At 40.3% G+C, this 18,541-nt stretch overlaps 1 protein-coding gene across 11 annotated transcripts in view; it reads left to right on the top strand.

Moving 5' to 3' along the window:
• SIK3 (SIK family kinase 3) overlaps positions 1-18,541 on the top strand; it is a 272,964-nt gene that overhangs the window by 173,061 nt on the left and 81,362 nt on the right. For all 11 annotated transcript variants that reach the window (XM_055273245.2, XM_055273251.2, XM_055273248.2 and 8 more), the window contains one exon: positions 8,127-8,288. In XM_055273245.2, the coding sequence (XP_055129220.1) occupies positions 8,127-8,288 (162 nt within the window). The remainder of the gene's footprint in view (positions 1-8,126; positions 8,289-18,541) is intronic.

Genomic DNA, 18,541 nt, shown 5'->3' with positions numbered 1-18,541 from the left:
CCAACATGGGGAAACCTCATTTCTACTCAAAATACAAAAAAAAATTAGCCGGGTGTGGTGGCGCATGCCTACAGTCCCAGTTACTTGGGAGGCCGAGGCAGGAGAATCGCTTGAACCTGGGAAGCAGAGGTTGCAGTAAGCCAAGATCGTGCCACCGCACTCCAGCCTGGGTGACAGAGTGAGACCCGGTCTCCTTGAGTTAATTTATAATAATAAATTAATAAGTATTAATAATATCATTAATAATTTATCATTATTAATAGTTTAAAGATAGTGTCTTGCCCTCTTGCCCAGGCTGGAGTGCAGTGGCATGCTTATAGCTCACTGCAGCCTCGAACTCCTGGGTTCAAGTGATCCTCCTGCCTCAGCCTCTCAACAGATTACCAGGTGCATACCACCATGCCTGGCTGATTTTGTTTGTTTGTTTTCTGAGACCGGGTCTCACTCTGTCACCCAGGCTGGAGTGCAGTGGCGCGATCTTGGCTTACTGCAACCTCTGCTTCCCAGGTTCAAGCGATTCTCCTGCCTCAGCCTCTCAAGTAACTGGGACTGTAGGCATGCGCCACCACACCCGGCTAATTTTTTTCTGTATTTTGAGTAGAAATGAGGTTTCGCCATGTTGGCCGGGCTGGTCTCAAACTCCTGACCTCAGGTGATCCACCTACCTCTGCCTCCCAAAGTGCTGGGATTATAGACTTGAGCCACTGTGCCCGGCCTATGCCTGGCTGATTTTTAAATTTTTTTGTAGCAGTGGGGTCTTGCTTTGCTGTTCAGGCTGGTCTTTAAGTGCTGGGATTATAGGTGTGAACCACGATGCCTGGCCTAATCTATAATTATTAAGTATCCATCATAGTCAGAGTACTATTTTATGTGTAATAAGGAGGCATAGAAAAAAAATAGTTCTAGTTCCACATTTTTGAAACTAAAGCATATCCTGTGATAATGTGTTTCACAAAGAAATTGTGTTTTCTCAAAACTCTCAAGGAAAAAGTTTAGTTTATTTGGAAGAGACAGAACAAAATTTAGTGTACTTTTTGCTTGTATACCAAGTACAGACTTGGATATATGAAGATAGGTCATATATGTTAGTATGCCTTTTTAGATTAGTTGGGAAGACTCTTGAATTCATTGAGCTGAGCAATAGCATTTAGCATTCATTTTGCTAATAAAATCTAAGGTTCAGGAAATAGTTTTAATAAACAGGGATAGGAATGTATTCAATCATCTTTAGTTCTTTTAATAAATACTTAAGTGCTTAATATGTGTCAGATACCGTTCCTTGTACTAGATACATTATTGAACAAAATGGCAAGAATGCCTGCCCTCATGGAGCTTGTTTTCTAGTGGAGAAGACAGATAATACACAAACTAAGTAGGGTAGAATGTGTCATTTGTTAGAAAATGATAAAGTGCATAGGGGAAGTGAATATGAAATTGAAATATCAGGAGGTAAGCTGACAATAGAGATGGGAAAGACCTCTCTGAGAAGGTTATACTTTTGTAAAAGATCATGCAGCTATTTGGGGAGGAGCGTTCCAAGTAGAAAGAATAGAAAGAACAAAGGCCTTGTGGCAGGAGTATTTCTGTTGTGTTTGAGAAATAGCAAGGTGGCATATGTGGTTATAGTAGAACAAGAGAGCCAGTGAAAGAAGGTGAGGTCAGAGGTCATGAGCTGGGAACCCATCGGAGGTTTTGACGGAAAAAAATGATGTGATCTTATTTAAGATTTAAAAGAATTGCCCTGCTACATAGAAATGCAGACTTAATTGTTTGAGTGTAGGAGTTTGAGGCTACAGTGAGCCAGGATTGGGCCACTGCACTCCAACATGGGCAACACAGCGAGACCTTGTCTCTTGAAAGAGAGAGGAGAGAGGAAGGAAGAAAAGAGAAAATGCAAACTTATATTCATATAAAATTCTATACACAATTGTATAATTGTTGATAGCAGCTTTCTTTGTAATAGCTAAAAACTGGAAACAACCAAAATGTCCTCCAGTAGGTGAATGGATAAGGAAACTCTTGTACATCTATTCCATGCTGTACTACTCAGCAGTAAAAAGGAGCAAATGGGGCCAGGTGCAGTGGCTCACACCTGTAATCCCAGCACTTTGGGAGGCCAAGGCGGGTGGAACACAAGGTCAGGAGTTTGAGACCAGCCTGGCCAATATGGTGAAACCCTGTCTCTACTAAAAATGCAAAAATTAGCCGGGTGTGGTGGTGCACGCCTGTAGTCCCAGCTACTCGGGAGGCTGAGGCAGGAGAATCACTTGAACCCAGGAGGTGGAGGTTGTAGTGAGCCAAGATTGCGCCACTGCACTCCATCCTGGGCGACAGAGTGAGACTCTGCCTCAAAAAAAAAAAAAAAAAAAAAAGGAGCAAATGGTTAATAGACACATCAACTTGGATGGATCTTAAGGACATTATGGTGCCAGTCATGGTGGTTTATGCCTGTAATCCCAACACTTTGGAAGGCCTATGCAGGAATATCACTTGAGTCCATGAGTTTGAGACCAGCTTGGTCAACTTAGTGAAACCCCATCTCTAAATAATTAGCTAGGCATGGTGGCAGATGTTTGTAGTCCTAGCTGCTTGGGAGGCTGAGGTGGGAGGAGGTCAAGGCTGCAGTGAGCTGTGATCTTGCCACTGCAGTCCAGCTTGAATGACTCTGTCTCAAAAAACAAACAAACAAAAACAAGAAAATAAAAAAGCCAATCTCAAAAGGTCGCCGACTGTATGATTCTGTTTATATGGTGTTCTTAAAATGATGAAATTACGTAAATGGGAAACAGATTAGTGGTTTCTAGGAGTTAGGGATGGTGGGGCATAGAGGAACAAGCGTGACTGTGTAGGGGTAGTGCAACGGAGATCTTTGTGGTGGTGAAATATTTTTGTATCTTTTTTTTGATACAAAAAATTGAACAGGGGAAAAGGCAAGATCCGTTTGCACATGCAGGCATATATGTGAGAGTACTCAGTAATGACTGAGTCCGAATAGTTGTAATTGCTATTGTAGTAATTGCAGTTGTTGTTCCACAAATCTACACATGTGATAAAGTGACATAGAACTATACATACACATTGTACCCATGTCAGATTCTGGGTTTTGATGTCGTTCTATAATTATATAAGATTTAACCATTGGAGGAAACTGGGCGAAGGGTACATGGGACCTCTCTGCACTGTCTTTGCAACTTCCTGTGAATCTATAATTATCTCAAAATAAAAAGTTTTTTAAAAGAGATTACTACCTTGGCTGCTCTTTTGAGGAGTAATCCTAGGAAGTTATTGCAGAAGTCTAGGAGTGAGGTAGTTGCTGTTAAATGAGGCTGGTGGCACTAGAGTGGAGTGAAGACGGGTGAGAAATAGTTGCATTCTGAATATGATTTGGATGTAGAGTTAATAGAATTTGCTGATGGATAGGATGCAGGGTGTGAGAGAAAGAGAAGAATGAAAGATGCCATAAAAGATTTTGGCCTGGTCAATGGAGGAGCAAAGAAAAGAGATAGGAACAAGAAGCAGCAACAAGTCAAGAAGCCTGGTAAGAGGTAGTTGGATTCTTGGCAAGGAAGACAAAATGACAAACCCTCTTCCTCTAGTCAGTGGCAGCCGCGCCTGGGAGTTAGAGGACAATAGGATATTAAAGCGAGTGCACTCTTATTAACCTGCTTAGGGGGAGCTGAGTTATCTTGGCCTCGCCCTGCTTTTTTGGAAAGAAGCGTTTGTTTGATAAACAGGAAGTCGTTTCCATGGGTGTAGGAAGAAGAAATGATAGAACTGAGTGGCAAAGCAAAGAACTACTAGCTGTGGTTAGTTTGGAATTGGCAGAAGTTTTTTCAGGTAGTCACCAAAGATGAAGATGAGCACACATACTGCCTTTTCCCCTTTCTAGGCTGGGTTCATTCTTCACTGAAATGTGATACTTCTGCCTATTGCATGTCCTGCCGTCAGGGTATGTTCATTTTCAGCTAGTGTTTTGCATCAGCTGTGAGCTGTAGACTTAGCAGACAAATGGAGACACTGTCTGTTTAGAGTGGAAAAGTGACTTATTTTAAGAAATGTTGGCTCCCCACCACTATCCCATTAGTGGCATACCTCTGACACTCCATTGAAGCTGGCCTAGGGAACCTAAGACTGGCTTCTGTGTATTTTTGCTCTTTGAAAGGTCAGAACCTAAATGTACCACAAGATATTTTCTTCCTGAGTAATACTGGGACAAAATTACAAACAGTGAATTCTGAAGCAAACTTACGTGCTGGTGCTGTAATACTTTAGAAACTGCAAAATCGATTTCCTGTACTTCTAACAATATTACTCTTCATCGGGTATGTAAATCTCTTAGTATCACTTCTTTTCATTTTGCAAGGAAGGGCAGACCAAAAAGATTAAAGAAGACCAATGCCAAGTCATGGTCATGGGAGAGTGAGAAAGAGAATTTAAAAGCACTTTTTACTTTTTTTTTTTTTTACTTCGTTTTACTTTTTACTTTTGAAAAGCACTTGAAACAGGAGAACCATTTTTTTTTCCTTTTAACCAAGAGTCACCTCATCTCTGTCTGGGTACATGTTTGGAGTGAAGTTGTGGTTAAAGAAAACTTTAAATTTGTCCCAGACCTATAATGGCAACTAAATAGATAAGTAGTTGATTGATGGTGAAAAAAGCTTAGTGTGATGGACTTGACTTTATGCAGCAGATGTCTACTTGAGGTTTGTTTAGATTGGTGGGGGTGCGGTGGGGGCAGGACTCTAGCTGGGAGCATGGCTGCAGTGTGGATGATTGGGATGAGGATATGGGTAGTATTTGTGGGTCAGTATTTAGGAGAGGTAGTTCACTGAATTGCCTGGAAGAAGCAGAACAACTCTGGAGTTCCTTGCACTTGGAGTTTATCCTGACAAGGTTCAACATATATTTTACTTTGCATATTGAGTGGATTCAGGAGCCATTTGGTATCATTTGCCTTCTGAAAGTACTGCAGTATTTGTTAAAATGCTGTGACTATGTGTTAAGTCCAGGCTGGGCTACAGCTCTGGATTTCTTCACTGAAAGTTAAATATCACATTTGAACTTGAAGAATGTTTGCTGCCTGCCTCTAGAGCATATACAAATATAAAGCAGCTATTTGTCAGCAGGCAGCTGAAAGGCGATTTTCAGCAGGGACTGAAAACCACTGCAGGCTGCTGGCTTCCTGGCACACCCACTAGACCTCGTAGGTCTACAGTGAAAGCAAACCAATGGCAGTAGGGGTTGGGGGGATAAGATGGGCAAAAATCAGAGCAGAGGCTGAGGTCTGAATGCGATTGAGCCACCGGAAGGGGCTTGCATGTGAAGAGCACAGTGCTCCCAAAGAGAAGAAAACTTGAACCCCGAACACAGTGGCTAGGAGCAATTACCTAATGTGAACACTTTAAAAAAAAAGTGATTTGTTCCATAAGTGTATTTAGAGTCCAGGGGAAAAAAAGTGATTTGTTTATCTTCTTTGTATCTATAACTATAGGGACACTGAAGGTAACTTTGGGGAAAGTATTATAGTTTAAAGCTGTATTACCCAGTGCGCTATTACAGACACCTTTTAACCAGAACCATTAACAGTGACAATCGATGTATAGAAAATCACCTTTAAGCTCTACAGAATCCTGAAGGACTTTGTGCTCTATTAACTAGATGTTTAAGTATTCCCTATATAGTATTCAGTGGACCTTTTCAAAAATATCTTTTGCACATCTTTGAAAGTTTTGATGTATGATACTCTTAATCAGAGTACATGTTTATTCCCAAATATTCTGTTCTTTCTTTGGGTATAGCATGCAACAGAGTTTACTTGTATTTAGAAGATCAAGAGGCGGGGGTATTGGCAGGATAAATGATTTGTCCAGGGACAACTGATGTGGCACTGTAGAGATAAAACAGAACTAGGCTGCATTCCAGCAGCTTCTGGCCTGTATAACAGTTTTGAGAACTTTCCAATCACTTTAGGAAAACAAGGTACTTAGAAATTTATAAAGAGTTTCTTAATAAAAGAAAATCACTTATTTTGGAAATTGTGAAATTAATCATTCTGCAGCATTTAAGAAGCGCTTTGATGTGTTCTGGTAATTCGTATTTACTGCCAGACAAATGTCTCTTGGGCATTTTAATTAATGGGTAGCTTGGCCAAATGAGCTTCTGATGGTAAACCTTCATAAGGGTTTATTTTTATGTTTCTCAAGAATAGCTGTCTCTTCAAAGCTCTCTAATTAGACAAGGTTTAGCAACTAAAACATATTATTAGAATAATTAAGCCTTGGGTTAAGAGAAATAGAGGGTCAAAGGAGCAGGTACTGTTAGAAAATGGCCTCTGAAAACATAGCGTTCTACCTCTGATGGATGGCCATTTCTTTCACAGCTTCTGTTAAGTTACTCTCCCTAGTTTGGACTTCGTGTTGTTTAAAGTTCATAGCATACCTCATTGGAAGCCTAAACACACCCGAGTGGGAGCTTACTTATCCCCACCTCTGACCTCCCAGGGAAAGCTTGATTCTAGTCCTTTTAACTGCTAAATGGAAGACTTCTTATTTTCTCCTTTTTCTTCTATTAAATCGGTAATCTTGGCTATAACAATGACTTGTATTTTTGAGGGAGATGCTTCAAAAGCCTTGTGTGTGGTGAACAAAAATTACAATAATTCCTTTGAGGATCTTTCCTAATGATTTATATTAGCTACATATAAGATATGTTCTTAAAGTGACTATAGTGTTTGCATTCCAGAATGTTATATTCCTTGTGGTCAGAATGGAGTTTGAATTATTTTACAATCTGCTCTGTAGATGGGCTGGCATCTAAGTCCCCTTCTTCAACCTTCTCCCCTGCCATTTCTTGCCACAAGCGCTCAGTCTTGGCAGTTATTGCTAGTAAATATGTGCTACCCTGAACTTCCTCTTTGTGGTGAAGGAAAGATACACCTGACTGGTCCTGTGAGGGAGTGAGATGTCACCAAAACAATTGTGTATTCTACCAAAACTGTTGATAAATCACAATATATTTATCTATATTCCCTCATTTTTCACTTTCCTACTGTCTCAGGATGCTTAAGATGGCAAATATGTCCTTTTCCCACCTAGATCAGTTGATTAAAGGACATTGCTCATGAGACTATTAGACATTTCTAACAGAACAACTGTATCATAGCTGACATTTCTAATCCCACTAGCTGTCATGACCTATATGTGTTGTTGGTTTGATAAAGAACTGAGGCAAAGATATGTATGTCGTTGGTTTGGTATAAACCTACTGCTATTATTGGAAAGTTCTTAAAGAACCTGCTAATCCATCAAATCATTTTTGAATGTTGAGGATAGCCTGCTTTATAGTATTATAGATTTTATCACATGTAAATTCTTTTGATATACCTTAGTTAACAACATGGCCAGTGAAATGATTTTATTTAAGTTGGTAGAAACTTCACTTGGTTTTTGGTTGATGTTATCTGTAAAAATTAACATTTTTTAAGAACCATTTGGTGCGCCCCATAAATGCAGATATAAAGATGTGGCTATATCGCTATGCACTCCAGAGAACAGTTACCGAGTAAGTGTGTTTTTATGTCAAATCGAAGAACTTTGAGAAAGCAGAAAAGACAGTAACCTAAACAGAGTGCTCTGTCGAGCAGTTTTCTCCCCTTAGCAGTGACTAATTTCTGTCTACCCTTTCCTTAAATGATTGAATATTGGGGCCTTGCTTTTTTACCTCCTCTTTAACACAGGAAATATTTCTGATACTTATCTTCATGTGTGTGTTTGCTCATGTCTGTGCAATCTTCTGCAGTGAGGATATGAAAAGAAAGGTACTGAGTTCTATGACCCTTGAAAAACACCTTATAACCCTCAGAACTCTCTTTTCGTAATGAAAGTACAAGTGTGTTCTTATGCATACTTTTGTATAACAGGATTTATACTTAAAATAGTTTGCATGCTTATTACTAATGAATTTTGATAGATGCAAACCAGGACTATCAATGTGTTGTTCTCTCGTTGCTCATTTTGCCTCTTTAACTCACTCATTTGAGAGGGCCCCTTGTAGCCCTCCTTAAGTCTACCTTTTGAAATTACACAAGTGTCCAAAATGAAAACTGACTGTATTCTTCTTCAACACAGACCACCTGGTGGCCCATGGTAGAATGGCAGAAAAGGAGGCCCGTCGAAAGTTCAAACAGATTGTCACAGCTGTCTATTTTTGTCACTGTCGGAACATTGTTCATCGAGATTTAAAAGCTGAAAATTTACTTCTGGATGCCAATCTGAATATCAAAATAGCAGGTGAGAACTGTAATGAGGATGTCAGATACGGACAAAGGAGCTTTTCCTTGGGGTTCTGTAAGCAAGGGATTATCTGTTTCTATCTCTTCAGAAGGGACTATTGTGAAAGAAAGGAAAATTTAAAATGAAAAAAATAGCCTGAAAATTGATAAACTTTAAAAATACTTCCCCTCCCCCACCTTTTTTTTTTTTTTTTTTGAGACTGAGTCTCATTGTCACCCAGGCTGGAGTGCAGTGGTGCAGTCTTGGCTCACTGCAGCCTCCATCTCCCGGGTTCAAGTGATTCTCCTGCCTCAGCCTCCCAAGTAGCTAGGATTACAGGTGCGCATCACCCTGCCTGGCTAATTTTTGTTGGCCAGGCTGGTCTCGAACTCCTGACCTCAAGTGACCTGCCTGCCTTGGTCTCCCAAAGTGCTGGGATTACAGGCATGAGCCACCACACCCGGCCTGTTTATTTTTAATGTAGCATCAGCTGGAACTAGGCTGGGGAGAAAGAAGGGAAAGGATGATATTTAAAATACTATTACTTTGGTTAACAGGTCCTTTTTTACATAAGAAATAAAATATGTAATAAAGTGGAAAGGAAAACTGCTAAAATTGTATACCCTCTCACCTTCACTTGAGAAGGTTGATTTATGTCACTGCTGACACAGAACATACTTATTCTAAAGGCTGTAATTGTATGATAATTTAGGAAAAATAGATCTTAGAGTGGCTTATAGGCAGTCCAGCTTTTTGTCTTCTCAAATTTTACTAGTCTGCTTATCTGACAGTGCCTTGAGAGCACTTTTCACTGCCTCGATCTGTTCATGCGTAATTTTAGTAAACTATCAGCATTTTGCCTAATGAATACAAACTCACCATTTACTAATAAAGTGACTGCAGTCTACACAGAAACTGTAAATATGAAAATAAGCCATTTGTGTTTGCCGACACTTTCCGGTGTAGCCTCGTGTATCCCCGGTCTCCCAGATAAAAGGAAGGGCATCTCATATAGAAAACTGAAATATAGCTAGAATGTAATTGTCTTGAAAAGGCAGGGTATAAAGCAGTTCTAAGGATTTTCTTCCTTAGTAGAGGTGACATTTGAGAGTTTGGATTTTTATTATAGGTCAAAGTTACCTAAGGGTACCTTTGCAGGGTCACAATTCTTCTGAGAGTTGCTTTTGTGTAGATAAGACTGTTCACTTTTACATCCTGGAGCATCACCTACCTTTTTATCTATCTGAAACTGATGGCTACACTTTTGTTTAGAACTTTCATATCATTTATAAGTTCTTTGAGTCCTGCACTAGCTTATTACAGAGTACACAGGAATTAAAGGCTTTCTTTATCTTATATAAAATCATGCTTTTCCTTTGCTTTCATGTCTGTTTTATTTTCTCCAAAGCTCTCTAGATACTGGTAGTTCCCACAAAGGTGTGTGGCATGGAAAAGCCTGGCAATTTCAAACCTTCTTTTGTAATTATTTGTTGTAGCTTCAATTAAATTAATACTAATAATACCTACTAAACTTCACAACCCTTAAAACTATAATGAAAGATTGATTAGTGTCTTACTATTACTATAACAAATTACCACAAACTTAGTGACTTGGAAAAAATACAGATTTCTTAGCCTGTAGTTCTGGAGGTCAGTAGTCCAAGCTGGGTCTCACGGGGTGAAAGTGAAAACAGCGGCAAGGGCCGTTCCTCCTGGAGGCTCTGAAGGAAAAATGTGTCCTTGCCTTTTTTAGCTTCTAGAGGTCACCTGCATTCTCTAGCTCAACTCCTTCCTTCCTTCCTTCACTCCAACCTTTGGCTTCTATTGTCACATCTCCTACTCCTAATTGCGACCCTCCTGCTTCCTTCTTGCAAGGACCTTTGTCATTACACTGGGCTGTCTCAGATAATCCAGGATCATCTCTCTCCCACCCCCACCTTTTTTTGTTTTTGTTTTCAATATAGGGCCTCATCCTGTTGCCCAGGCAGGAGGGCAGTGGCGTGATCTCAGCTCACTGCAACCTCAGCCTCCTAAGTATCTGGAACTACAGGTGCGCGCTTCTACACCCAGCTAACTTTTGTATTTTTAGTAGAGACGGGGTTTTACCATGTTGGCCATGCTGGTCTCGAATCTCCTGGCCTCCCAAAGTGCTGGGAGCCGCGGTGTCTGGCCTTATCTCCCCATTTTAAGATCTTTAATCATGTTAATACAAGTCCCTTTTACCATGTATGGTAACACATTCACAAGTATGGGGGATTGGGATATAGATGTATTTGGGGGCCATTATTCAACATGCCACAAATGTCATTGTAAGGCTCTTTGGATTATAGATTAGGGTAGTGAGTTAAAAGAAGGCCCTCTGGACACACACCACCCACTCTGCACTGACCGGCCCACCTGGGTAGCAGAGGACACCCCCAGCCCCCACCAAGCATTGAAGACATAGTTTATTTCCTCGTATCCTTTCTCCCTTGGGTGTAGTTGGGGTGGGGAAGGAGGGAAGGCTGGGGTGATCTCCATTCCTTGGGCTCTGCGCCCGAGTCCATGGTGTACCACTGTGCTGGGAGCTGTGGGGCCTGCTGCAGTGGGAGTGTGTGGAACACCTTGACCAAAGGGGAGCTTTGTCTTTTGTGTTTTGAAAAAGGCTTAATGAAGAGAATGTTGTTCATTCTTAGTAGTATAGTTTGCAATTCTTAATGGCAAATAGTAAGTTTCAGTAGAAAACGAAACAAAACAAAAAGAAGGCCCTCTTTATGTTCTCTAGTTTTATTTTCCCTCCGCTGACCCAAGGTTAAAAATTTTCTTAATGCTCCCTTGATTCTTGATTTTGAATTTAGGATCATTTTGATTTAGTTAAAGAAATTTCTTTTTTTTCTTTTCTTTTTTTTTTTTTTTTTTTTTTGAGATGGAGTCTCACACTGTTGCCCATGCTGGAGTGCAGTGGCGTGATCTCCACTAACTGCAACCTCTGCTTCCCCGAAGTTCAAGCGATTCTCCTACCTCAGCCTCCCGAGTAGCTGGGATTACAGGCATACGCCACCACGTTCTGCTAATTTTTTGTATTTTTAGTAGAGACGAGTTTTACTATGTTGGCCAGGCTGCTCTTGAACTCCTGACCTCGTGATCCACCCGCCTCAGCCTCCCAAGGTGCTGGGTTTATAGGCATGAGCCACCACGCCTAGCTGTTATGGAAATTTCTATATCCTTTAGTTTTTACATTGAGAAACTCAGAGTAAAAACAGAGATTGTTGATAATTGGAATTGGAAACTCTACTGGAATATTTGGGTAAGGAGATTTTTAAAGACTTTTTTGTTGTTGTTGTTAATAGTTAAAACAAATTCAAGGAGTCACAATGAGAGTGTCTACTTGCTGATATATAATTACAGACTCTGCGGTGCTGGCAGCCAGCCTTGGGCTCTCTCTGTGTTAACACATATACTTTGGCAAGATTTTTAAGTTCATTAATCGAAAGTATACATTTTTATTATTTGTTTTAAGAGCAAAACATAAAAATAAATGAGCACCTCTAGTTTTGTGGCCTGCTACAATACCTAACATTAGCTTTGCCCATGCATTCTTTCTCTTACATGCCATCATTACTCAGTTTCTCGGTCATTGCCTGAACCTCCTTTCTTGCACATAAATTAAATAGAATTATCATTCTTACCTCCCAGTTCTTTTTTGAACTTAATGGACTAGTGGGAGAAATGCTTCTAGTTGAAGCCAACTAGAACATGACTAATTTTGGAGAGGTAGGTTGGATGTTTTTGACAGGATAAGGTCAGATAGGTAATGAAATAAACTTTAATTCTAAAAGCCAAAAGGAACTTTCAGATTCCTGATCTTTTCAATGGCCTCCCTTTTGGTAAAGTATCTTAAATGTCAGTAAGAAGAAACTACTATATATGAAAGAAACATGCAAGAGAGAAAAAGGTTTTTTTGGTTTTATTTTAAGAAATTAGTCTTGGCTGGGTGTGGTGGCTCACGCCTGTAATCCCAGCACTTTGGGAGGCCGAGGCGGGTGGATCACGAGGTCAGGAGTTCAAGACCAGCCTGGCTAACATAGTAAAACTCGTCTCTACTAAAAATACAAAAAATTAGCAGAACGTGGTGGCGCATGCCTGTAATCCCAGCTACTCGGGAGGCTGAGGTGGAAGAATCCCTTGAACCCAGGAGGCAGAGGTTGCAGTGAGCCGAGATCATGCCATTGCACTCCAACCTGGGCAAGAAAGCGAGACTCCATCTCAAAAAAGAAAAAAAAAAGAAGAAGGAGAAGTTAGTCTTAAGCAGCTCATCTTTAAAATAATCATATATGTTATAGTACCAAAATAACTTGGAACTAATAAAACTCAGATTAGAAAGTGTAAAAGATTCATGTTTTCTGTATGCCATTGTTTAAGAGATTTTAATGAAAATAATCATGCATCCAGTTTCGTGTAGAAGATGAATACATTGGTCTGTGGATATTTGTGTTTACATTAATTTATTTTTACTTTTTGTATTAATACGGTGATTTACATTTGATACTGTTTGTTTGTTTGTTTTGTAGAGACAGAATCTCACTATGTTGCCTAGGCTGGTCTCAAACTCCTGGCCTCAAGCGGTTCTCCTGCCTTGGCCTCCCAAAGTGCTAAGATTATAGGTGTGAGCCACCGTGCCCGCCCCTTCCCCCTTCTATTTTAAGAAACTGGGTCACCTTCTGTTGACCAGGCTGGAACGCAGTGGCATAATCATGGCTCACTGCAGCCTCAACCTCCTGGGCTCAAGTGATCCTCCTGCCTCAGCCTCCCAAGTAGCTGGGACTACAGGCATGTTCCACCACACCTGGCTAATTTTAAACATTTTTTGTCACTGTGTTGCTCAGCCTGGTCTCAAACTCTTGGCCTCAACCAATCCTCCCTCCTTAGCCTCCCGAAGTGTTAGAATTACAGGCATGAGCCACCATGCCTGGCCTACGTTTGATATTTGATAGTATAAAAAGCTAGCTATCACAACTGTCCATATTAGTTCTCTTCGAGAGAATAAGCATTCCCTGGATAGACAGATATTAGTTATAGATATTATAAGTTATAATTATAGTATAAGTTATATCTTCAGTTATAAATACTGTAAGATTTAGCTGAGCAAGGTGGCATCATCTGTAGTCCCAGCTAGTCAAGATCAAGGCTAAGGTAGGAGTGTCACTTGGACTCAGGAATTTGAGTCTAGCCTCATAGTGATACCTTGTCTACTGAAAAAATATTGAACCATTATTCCATTGTTGATGATTTTTTTTGTGCTTAATTCTTATTTATGAATTTTTATTCTAGTTTTATTTCTAGAGAGAATAAAGCCCAGGTGAATAACTTTGTTTTCTTTCTGATTGTAGAATTATTAATAACAAATCCATGTTCTTAATGGCAGTAGCAAACCTGCCTTCTGTAGAATTTTTAAAAAGATGTTTCTGTCATTAGTAATACAGAAGAAGCCTTGATCATTTTCAGAATAAAGAATTTTACGACAGGGAGAGGTGGCTCATGCCCGTAATCTCAGCACTTTGGGAAGCCGAAGTGGGAAGATCACTTGAGGCCAGGATTTCGAGACCTGGGGCAACACAGTGAGATTCCATCTCTTTTTTATTAAGAAGAAAAAAGAAAAAAAAAGAATTTTATTTCTAAAGGCAACTATCAAGTCGAGAACTAAGAATTTGTGGAGGTAATCTATAATCTTATTTGTTAACGAAGCCTCCTTGCATAATGGCACAGAAGAGAAAAAAGGAGTGTGAAACATGACTCCAGCCCTAAAGAATTGAGGCTATTTGGGCAGCAAACATTTAGATCTTTGAAAAGTTAGTAACACCAAAATTATGCTTTGCATATATATAATGTACTTCACAAAGCATTTTTACATATATCACCTAATTTTATTGGCATGCAAATATATCTTATTAAAAAACAGTAAAATCTCTTCATCTTCTGGCACTTTTAACTCTCCAAAACCTCTGAATTTCTTGTAAAGAGCACCCAGGCAAGGTATAGAGAACCCCAATGCTGGGAAAAGAATAGGATTCTTGGCCTCTGACTTTTAACTTTTCTTGCCTGAGATGTGTAAGGATCCACAGAAGAGCAGTTGAAGGACTGGGGAGGCACAGCACAGCTCACTCAGCATGGAGCCGGCATCGCTGGATGATAGTATCCTTAACAGCTACCAAATTATAGTTGGATACAATAGAAGAGATGTTACAAGGCACGTCATGACTCATTATCACATTAATTGTACAGTCTAATGAGCATAGGAGTTCAGAGGATGATAGAAGTACTTTAGTTTGTAAGATTCCACCAGATTGTCAGTTCCACAAGGACTGTAACCATGTCCTGTTTATTGTCACACTCCCGCTGGCTCGTACATGCCTGTTCTGTAGCAGGTGCTCCCCAGCTTTGTCCAACTGAAGTTCAGGCAGTACTGATAAGGACATAAATATTGTCTTGAGGACATGGCATTTGAGATGCGTCCAGTGTCGTGTGATTGGATGATCAGGTGTAGAGGTGAGAATTCCATCAAGTGTTAATAAGGCACCTGTCAGTTGCAGACACTGATCTAGGCACGGGGGTACAGCAGCCAGTAAGATAACCCCTTGGAACTTACATTCTAATGGGGATAGACGTAAACACAAATAAGCTCTCATAGGGCTGTGACAAAGATAAACTCGAGTAACATGGCAGAATGATTTGTGCGAGAGGTACTGCTTTTAGCCAGGATCTTCAAAACATTCCACGCAGAAAGAAGAACAATGCAAAGGCCTGAGAGAGATGAATTCAACATAGAAGGAAGGGGTAGAAGAAAGTCCCGCATGGCTGGAGATAATGAATAAAACGGGGATTGGAAGAAGTTGGGGTGAGAGAGATGGCAAAGGCCAGTTGCACGTGGTTAGGATGTGGGATTTCATTTAGGTTCCAGTGGGCACTGAGTTGGAGCAGCGTGGGCAGCAGTAGAATGCACAAGGTCTATTTGAAAAAAAAAAAAAGAAGGGTGAGCAGCTCAGTGGAAGGGAAGGCTAAAGGAGGGGAGTCTCCCCGAGAAGGCAGGGGCAGCAGATGTTTATACTAGATTGAAATCATTTGAATATAAGGCTTAATTAATCTAATTCAGTATGGAGATGGCAAAAAGCTGGAAGCTGAGGGAAGGGAAGGGCCTCCTGGTAATAGGAAGGCCAATTAAAGGCTGTGAATGGTAAAATCCTCCGTGAGGGTGATGGTGGCAGTAAACATGCAAAGGAAGAAAATGGCAACAAATTCAAGAGAAAAAGCAAGCGAGAATTTCTAGGACCAGATAACCAATCATATGTCTTGACCAGGAAGAGGGAATTTTGAAAGATATGTTTAAAAATAAAGACATGAAATGTTCTTACTGTTGGATTATATTGTTATCAAAAAAATGGTGTTTTTAAAATGGTTAATGTATTGTTATTTGAAAGTAATTTTAATGTCCTTGTCCCCAAAGATTAAGTAGCAAGGTGTCTATATTTAAAATAGATTGCCTAAGAAAAAACTGAAATGTAGCTGGCTTACTCCCTGAAGAAAAGTTCTTTCAAATACTTAGACATTATGAGAATGTTTTGAAAATTGTGGAAACATTTTTTTTAAAGCTAAGGAAGTTGGGAACTTTTGTCTTTAAATGTCGACTCCCAGAATGGTCTCCATGAGATAGTTTCCACTCCCGTGTTATTGTTTTAGTTGGCAATCAGTAGACAGCAAAGATCAGAAATGCAACTATAGAAAGGCCAATATCCTGGAAAGAATTTTCAGAGCATGGATTTAAGGTATTATGGAAAATTTTGACCCTAATGCAGTGAGAGCTAGACCATTTTATTTTTTTTTTTAGGGAGAAATTAAAACATTTCCTAACTCAATTGACCTTTTACCCTTAGTATGAATATACTGAGATACCATCATATAGAAAAGAAAGGTTGGAAACCTTGGATTTTTGAGTACCCTTCCACAGTTTGATGACTGACAGTGTCTCTGACTGGTCACAGGAAGTAGTTGTGCAATATTCATTATATCAATCTAAATTTTATTTCATGATTCTAACACCCTTTTTTTAGGCTATCATTCATTGCACCTCCCAGGTTGACACGTCCAGTGCATTGAGACCAGAGAGGGCTTTGTGTTTGTCCTGAATTCATAATAAAGTCTAGGAATTTTAATAGCTAGACTTGGGTTCTTGCCCTGAAATGGCATATGACCATTACCAAGAAGCTGTTCTAAATAACCTTCCTGCATGTTGACCCTTGGGAAAAGAAAATTTGAAATATTATCTCTCTTGAATCCTATTCCTGAGACTAGAACTTTACAAATTTGTATTATACTTAATGTCATATCTATATTTTTTTAATATTAAGATTATTAACTTAGTTTAACACAGAAAAAACGTTGATGTTCCAGGAAGGTGCACTCTGTGTAGCCTACGGTTTCACGTATCTCTTGGAACACTGAAGTGTAACACCTGAGGCTGTGTAAACAGAGGCCAGCCTGAGAAGCTGAGAATCAAGAATTTGATGCTCAACCATAGATTCCTCTTACTCACACTTCTAGTTTGTGCGAAGTGACTTCTCTATTACTTTTCCTCAGCCTCAGGGATTTTCATGCCACTGTCTATTAATTGCACATCACTTATTTTGGGGATAATTAGAAAAAGGGGGAATGAGAGGTTGGGAATAGAAAAAGGGAGAGAAGCAAAGGGCAGAAAAGAAATGGAAGCTTTTGCTTTGAGGTCTTGTGGGGGTGGGAGTGGAAAAAAAAGTGTGGGAGAAGCCTGAGCCCGAAAGCTTGCCTCCTCCCTCTACAGGGAAAGGAAGTTGAGCAGAGTGTAAGAGGTTGGACGGCATGCGCTTCTGACCTACCAAAGCATCTGGAAATTTGTCTCTGAGACTGTGTAGGGCACAGCATTGAATAAAGTGTGGATCAATAAGTATGTGAAGTGCTGGATATGTTAATTCACTGGATTTAATCATTCCTCAGTGTTTATATGTATCATAACGTGTACAGTGTACCCTGTAAATATATACAATTATTGTAATTTTCCCATTAATATAAAACTGAAAATATAAATCAAACATGAGCAGTGATGATTAAAAGCCAAAGTTTCATCTTAATCTGTATAATATCTAGAACAAAGAAAAATAAGTTTATCGGCATTTTATTGAAGCTGCAGAAAATGACAGCTTTGAAAAATCTCTAGCAAGCAAGGTGTGGTTTAAGGAAATTAGGTGTACACTTAACCTGTAGTTTGTTTGTTTCTCTTTTTTCCTTTCCTTCCCTTCCCCTTCCCCTTCCCCTTCCCCTTCCCCCTCCCCCTCCCCCTCCCCCTCCCCTCCCCTCCCCTCCCCTCCCCTCCCCTCCCCTTCCCTTCCCTTCCCTTCCCTTCCCTTCCTTTTTCTTCCTTCCTTCCTCTCCTCTCCTCTCCTTTTCTCTCTTTCTTTCGTTCTTTCATTCTCTCTCGCTCTCTTTCCTCTCTCTCTCTCTCTCTCTTTCCCTCCCTTCTTTCCTTCCTTCCCTCCCTCCCTCCCTGTCGCTCAGACTGGAGTGCAGTGGTGCAATCATAGCTCACTGTAACCTTGAACTCATGGGCTCAGGGGATCCTCCCACCTCAGCCTCCCAAGTAGCTGGGACTACAGGTGTTTGCCACCATGCCTGGCGAATTTTTAAATTTTTTGTAGAGATGGGACTTGTTTTGCTGCTCAGGCTGGTCCTGAACTTTTGAGCTCAAGAGATCTTCTCACCCCACCTCCCTAAGTGTTGGGATTACAAGCATGAGCTACTGTGCCCAGCCTCTTACCTGTAGTTTCTAGTTTAAGATGTTTTAGAAGAACATTGATATTCTATCCGTTTAGAGTAGTGGATATAGAAACTATAAGAACTATAGAAAAGTTGTAGAAACTTATAGTTCTTATAGGAACTCTAAGAACTTTTATATAAGTCTGCCCAAGATCATGTTTCCTCATGAGGATCGTAAGCTCCTCAAATGCAAGTTGATGTTGGGAAGGGACTAACAAATCACCCAGAGTGCTCCTTCACTCTGATTCTGAGGGAGTCTTTATCGTGTTGTGTGAAGTGTGTTGGAAGCCAGGCGTGGTCGCACGCACCTGTAGTCCCAGCTACTCAAGGGGCTGACATGGGAGGGTCGCTTGAGCCCCAGAGGTTGAAGCTGCAGTAAGCTATGATTGCACCACTGCTCTCTAGCCTAGGCGACAGAGCGAGACCCTGTCTCTTAAAAAACAATAAAAATTTTT

This window comes from Symphalangus syndactylus, chromosome 3, assembly GCF_028878055.3.
Source record: "Symphalangus syndactylus isolate Jambi chromosome 3, NHGRI_mSymSyn1-v2.1_pri, whole genome shotgun sequence".
NCBI classification, from domain to species: domain Eukaryota; kingdom Metazoa; phylum Chordata; class Mammalia; order Primates; family Hylobatidae; genus Symphalangus; species Symphalangus syndactylus.
Note: the sequence above shows the minus strand (reverse complement) of the source record. Positions and strands in the feature narration are given on the sequence as shown.